We start from the raw sequence: 6,008 nt of genomic DNA on the forward strand, positions 1-6,008 counted from the left end.
CACCTCGCTCAGCCAGTGAGCGGCCGGTCTGTATGTGGGATCCGAACCCTCGGTGGGAGCCCCGCCACGCTCCCAAGCGGCGCACTGTAGCAGTGCGCCACCGGGCCGGCCCCTTGACGGTCATTCTCAGTGTCTGAATGGGGCTGGGTGGATTCAGGACCTCCTGGGAGGACCAGTCATACCTCCTCCAGTGCCTAAAGACTGAGAGGTGGGCACACAAACCTCAGTACTGTCTCCTGGGGTTGGCAAAAGGGGTCTCCCCTCCTCGTGGCTCTTCCCTGAATCCCCAGCCTTCTGTGGCCATGGCATGTCTGATTGCAGTGGACACTGTCTGCACTTCATGACCTCAGGAACCCCTGCCGAACCCCCCTGCAGTTCAAGGCCATGTCAGCACCCCCACCCCCATCACTCAGCAGGTGGGCTGTGCTCAACAATGCACCTCCAGGGTGCATTCCAACCTATAGCTGACTCACTAGAAGATTTCGTGACTCACTAGAAGATTCTCACCGCTCTCCCTTTATGAAGCCCCTAAGTGGAGGTTCTGAGCTGATTTTTTCTCCTCAATTTCCTTTCTCCTTGAAGGTCTATGAGGGTGAATTCACTTTGTTGAGTTTCAGGGCCGGCCCTGCTGAATGGGAGGAAATAGCCCAGCATGCCTCTTGCCTGGTGATTATGTTTCTCCTCCAGGGTCAAGCCGAGAGCCACACAGCCACACACCCCGGAGCTGGGGGGAGTGAAGAGGCAGCCTTGCACAGTGGTCCCCAGACAGATCCTGGGCACTGGAATGAGACAGACCCTGAGTCTGAAACCAGCCCCACCATTCACCAGCTGTGCCACCTGGAACAAGTAACTTCCTGAGCCTCAACTTTTTTATTTGTAAAGTGGAGATGAAAATACTAACCATGCAGAGTTATTATGAAAAGTAAATCTGGGTCATTTACGTCTGATGTTTAATAACTGGGGGCTGATATTATGCTTGTCTTATCCCAACCTCCTTGACGGACAGAGGCAAACATGTCCGAAGTCATGCCTTGAGGCAGTGGCAGAGTCACAGGCCATCCTGCTTCCCACCCTGAGGCTCTTCTGCAGGTCCGACACTGCCCCACCCCCATGAGAGAGACACCAGGCAGCAGCAGGTGAGCATGATGGGAAGATCTTTCAGTTCTCTGATCATTGCCTGAGGGAGCCCACGTGGCACAAGGAATGACAAAACTCGCCCCAGATGGGCTTCCGCACTGGCATCGGAGAATAAAGGAACGAGGGAAAAAGTCAAACAGAAGAAAGTGCCTGGAAAAGATGTTTTTATGTTCACTTATGAAAAAAAAAATCAAAGTATACAGCATGAAGATATATGGTTCTCAGAAAATTCATCCCTATGGACCTGTTTGTTTCAGCTGCAGTTATAATTCAAGAACCGCCAAACGGAAGTCATACTATGGGGGTTGGGGGTGGGGAGGAGGGCTGCCAAGGGAAAGGTAGCAATTACGTGCTATTTTTTTTCTAGTTTCAGATAATTTGGAGTTTCAACTTTTCCAGCAGGTCAGAGTTATATAAACAGATGCCATACTAAAATATGATTGTGTAAAAATATAAAAATCCTAAAGCATGATGACAATAATATTTTAGGGGAAAAAAAACATTAAAGCCTGGCAATATCAGAAAATACAAATAGGATCATTTGAGCAGTTCTGTTTCCTTGTATGAACAGCAGTTGCAAATGATGGGTGTATGTGATAGAATAAAGCATTCGGTCTGCACATAACTTAGAAAGGGGTAACGTTTCTAAACACTGACTTTATAAGAAAACATCAAGGACGTCTTACACTCAAAAACAATGCTTAAAAGGAGGAAATTACTTTCTGAAGGATGCAGTGAGTGGAATGCCACGGCCTTTGTTTTCAACTTGCCCTTAACCTGTGTTGGGATGTGTTCACACTGCATGGGGTTTCCCGCAGAGTCTAGCACCAATATATGGATCAGATTTTGTCTTTGATCTGAGTCCTTTATGTTTTCAGTTTTGAGTGTATTGAGGTATGTTTTCTTTGGTTGCTGTCATAACAAATGTGTAATAAAAAACTGTAATATTTACAACATTTAAACATTTTAGATTTCAGTGTCAACTCTTCACATAAGAAAAACTGGAAAACTCTTTAAGAATCATCAGAAGATCATTACTTCCTAGCGTCTGTCATGAAACTGTTTTCGATACACAGAACAATTAGCCTATTAGCACAGCTGTATGCTTTCTGGTCCAGCATCTTCCCTGTGCTCAGCGGGGAGGCGAATCCCGTGGCCTGCATGTCTGCGGTTCGCCACGCTTCACAGTACTTATCCACAAGACGAACGCCATGGGTGCTGGAGCCATGCCAAACAACCTTCTGGGGCCTAAAAAGTAATTTTGTCATGTTAATATTTGAAGTGATGCTTCTTTATGGTATATCTTGGTAAGCAAATTGGCATAAGTCTAGTGAATCAAGTCAAGCTCCTTAACCCTCCATGGTCAGATGCCAAATCACCTCACTATCCTCACCGCTTTTTCAAATGTTCTGAACACATTATATTCCACTCATAATCTGCTTGCAGTCGTTTTCAAATTATACCCTCTGCTTTCATGAATCTGAACCTTTGCTCATGAGGTCCCATTGTCAGGAGTGGCCTCTGTTTCACTTTCAGATCAGTGACTCCTTCTCATCTTTTAAAGGCCAATAAATGCCTCCTCTTGCAGGAAGCCTTCTCCGATTCTTGCCCCTAAGTAAAGATGAATATTTCTTCTATGCTCCTATCATCTGATCTATTTCTCCATTTTACAATCACAATATTCTTCTAGAAACATAGTTAGTTTGTGTTTGTCTTCCCCTGTGAGCCCTATAAGGGTAGGGGCTGCTGCATAGGTTTATTACTGTGCCTTCCAGGCCTGGCATCAGGCCTGGTATACGATAGACACTAAGGGAAGGCTTGTTGAGTGTTCTATTCTCAACAGCACACAGAGTTTTCAAAGATTTAGAGTACAACTACAGCGTAGAGCTACAGGGTCAGCAGGAGTTGCATTATTTATGACTTATTGAGTGCCCACTGCTTGCTATAAGTTTTTACAAGTATTCTTTTTATTTGCACAACAATCCTATGGTATAGATATGATTATCTTGCCTATTTGAGAGGTAAGTCAGCTGAGGCTCAGAGAGTAGAGGCGCCTTGCCCCAAGTTCTCATACTGAGCTTCTGGACCTGGGTGTTCTGGCTCCAAGGCCCGGGCTTTCTCCATGTCCTCACTGTGGCTTTGTGTTGGCAACATCCCAGAGGGGCAGCTGATAAAGTTGTCTTGTTGTTAGGATGTCTCCTACAACTGTCTGTCACCTGAGGGCCTCCACCCCTACTTACCAAGAAGGATCTGTCATTACGTCTCGGCCATCAAAGGAGTAAATTGGAACCTGCGTATTGAACTCTCCTCCATTGCCAGAAAAGATGGAGTCCCAATTACTAAAAAGTTCTTGGCCCTATGGAAACAAAAATAGCACTTTAGAATCATTATATCATCAGCCTACAAATGTACTAGATTTTTACTCATTCTTCAAGGCCCAGATGCCACCTCAAACTGAAGTCCCCAACCCCAACCCCAGTGCCTAGACAGAGTAGAAACTCAAGGAATGTTTGTGGTGTGATTTTATAATCCATCCTTGAACCCTTTTGGTTTTACTGTCTTATTTCTTCAGGTTATTTCCCTTACTATATGCACATTCAAGGCTCCTCCCCATCAAAAGTGTGTTTTAGGTCTTTATTATTGTCATTTGAAAAATTTTATGCATATGTATTGAGCTTCAAATTTGTGCCAGGTCTAGTGCCAGTCTATACTGTCGGTGATATGAAGATGAATCTCTCAGTCCTTTTCCTGAAAGAGCCTGATCTCTCGTGGAGTGATCCAAGAATACAAATAATTCCAGTGGATGAAGGTGGGGGAACAGACCCTGGGAGAGGAGATGGAAAGTGCTGGGTTTGAAGTCAGGATGGAACCTGCCAGCCTCTAGGTTCCAAACTGGAGTACTGGGGTTACAGGGACCAAAAGGTCTTGAAATACCTTTGAGATCTAGTTAGTTGTCGGGACCCAGGTGTCTGAGTATCAACAGAGCTGTCCCTCTGTAGCCTTAAAGGAGTCGACTGTGTCCATGGAGAATCGAGGGAATCCTTGAAGTCCTGCCTTACCAGCAAATGGGACAAAGAAATCTACCAGGCTTTGGCAGCTGAGATGCTCAGAGGGCACTAAATCAGGGCTCAGGACAAAGCACCTCTGCCCTGGGACCAGTGTCCACCAGCTGTTCGCTGGTGCCACTCAACTGATGCCCTCTGGAAGGCATCATTGCGTGGAACCAGGAGCCCCAGACACAGGAGTCAAGGGGATTAATTCTAGTTTGCAATGACTTCAAGCAAACTGCTTTCTTCCTCTGAGCCTCAGTTTTCTCACCTGAGAAACTGGGAAAAGAATAACTACCATTTTTATTGGAAGTATCTATAAAGATATTAGAAGGTGCTTTGTAAACAAACACAAAGCTATATAAATGAAAGATGTTATTATTATTCTTCCTCTATGCTCCAAGAGTCGTAGACCATCCACACAGAAGGGCCATTGTAAATATAAGAAAACTGAGATCCAGAGAGGGTAAGTAACCTGTCCAAAGTCACAATCAGGGAAAGAGCTGGGCCTTGAACCCACACTCTTTTGTTGATGTCATGGAATGGCAACTGCCTCCAGTCCCTGTGGAGACCGGTGCATCTGGAACGCAGCGGGAACAGCATCTATTTTTACCTTGAGGTTCACTATTGGAAGGCTGTATCTCTCTGCCTTCCTCACAACTGTGGAGAGATCTTGCAAATGGGAGGATAAGAATGCTCGGTAGGTGGACAACAGCCCTGCGGCCCTGGCCTGCTGGAAGCACTGAAAATCAGCTCGGATGTCCCCAGAAAATGGCATGTTCAGAGCAACCAAGTGAAGCTGAAATAAGTGAAAGAAAGGACAGTGCAGTTAGAATAAAAGACAAACGCCAACCCTCATAAACCATCTCATGTTCCTAAGAAGATCCCAGAGTTCATTTTATTCGACCTCTAGCTGACATTGGAGTTGCAGTTTCTGCTTGACCATGTCCAGTAAAGAGAGCTATGATCTCCCAAAGCAGCCTTTTTCTGCTTTCTGAACAGCTCTAAATGGTGGAAATTTCTTCCACAGATGTGAAAAACAAAACAAAACACTGCTGCGACCAAATAAAGCACTTCAGAGGTCTGAATCCAGCCTGTAGGCAATATATGTGAGACCTCTGGGTCCACCTCCAGCTCAGTTTCCGGCAGAGGTCTCAGCTGGCTTTGGTTCTGGATACCAGAGCTTCACCAGGATGTCTGCCTGCTGCCCTTTCTTCCCTCTCTTGAGTAGGCCTGGTCTGATCACATGAGGGACCCAGGGGAAAGGCATTGATGGAGAAGGACATGACACTTATTACTAAGACTACTAGGATAGACCCTTCTGGAAACTAGGAGTCATAAAGTAATTCTAGCCTCACATCCCTGCCACCTTGGTCAGCAGCCAAAATAAAAGCCACCCCATTGTCTGTTTTCTCACACTTTCCCTCTCCCAACCCAGCCTCCCTCTACTGCCCTCTCTCCCAGCCTTTTTACCATCCCTCTGGGATGCATTCCATAATCAAGGAACACTCATTCCCTGCTCCCCGCCCTTCAATCTCATCTCAGGATTAACTTTTATCTCATCCGCATAGAGCTAGGGAGGGCTGGTACAGGGCCTGGGCCCAAGTTGCCAAAAAAGGAGAATAGTGTTAAACATCTTAAGCCACAAGACATTTCATGAGCCCCACACTGCGGCAGGAAAGGTCAGTGTTTCTCTCCCCATTTCCACGCTGCCTCTCAGATCTGTCCCCACTTGCAGTGTCACCATGCTGGCGTTCTGCTAGTTGAATAGCCAGTCGGCCACCACTGGCCTTGTGCTGCAATTTCCAGAACACCCCACGCAGT

The 6,008-nt window shown here is 46.2% G+C and overlaps 1 protein-coding gene across 1 annotated transcript in view; it reads right to left on the minus strand.

The window, feature by feature from the left end:
• Positions 1-1,284: 1,284 nt before the first annotated feature.
• The window catches only part of COL15A1 (collagen, type XV, alpha 1), a 120,057-nt gene continuing 115,333 nt past the window's right edge, over positions 1,285-6,008 (minus strand). Inside the window, exons 40-42 of the mRNA XM_008568787.1 lie at positions 4,798-4,983; positions 3,378-3,493; positions 1,285-2,385 (exon numbers count right to left, since the gene is read on the minus strand). Of these exons, the coding sequence (XP_008567009.1) occupies positions 2,172-2,385; positions 3,378-3,493; positions 4,798-4,983 (516 nt within the window). The 3' untranslated portion in view covers positions 1,285-2,171. The remainder of the gene's footprint in view (positions 2,386-3,377; positions 3,494-4,797; positions 4,984-6,008) is intronic.

The sequence above is a fragment of the Galeopterus variegatus genome, unplaced genomic scaffold (genome assembly GCF_000696425.1).
Source record: "Galeopterus variegatus unplaced genomic scaffold, G_variegatus-3.0.2 Scaffold442, whole genome shotgun sequence".
In the NCBI taxonomy this organism is placed as follows: domain Eukaryota; kingdom Metazoa; phylum Chordata; class Mammalia; order Dermoptera; family Cynocephalidae; genus Galeopterus; species Galeopterus variegatus.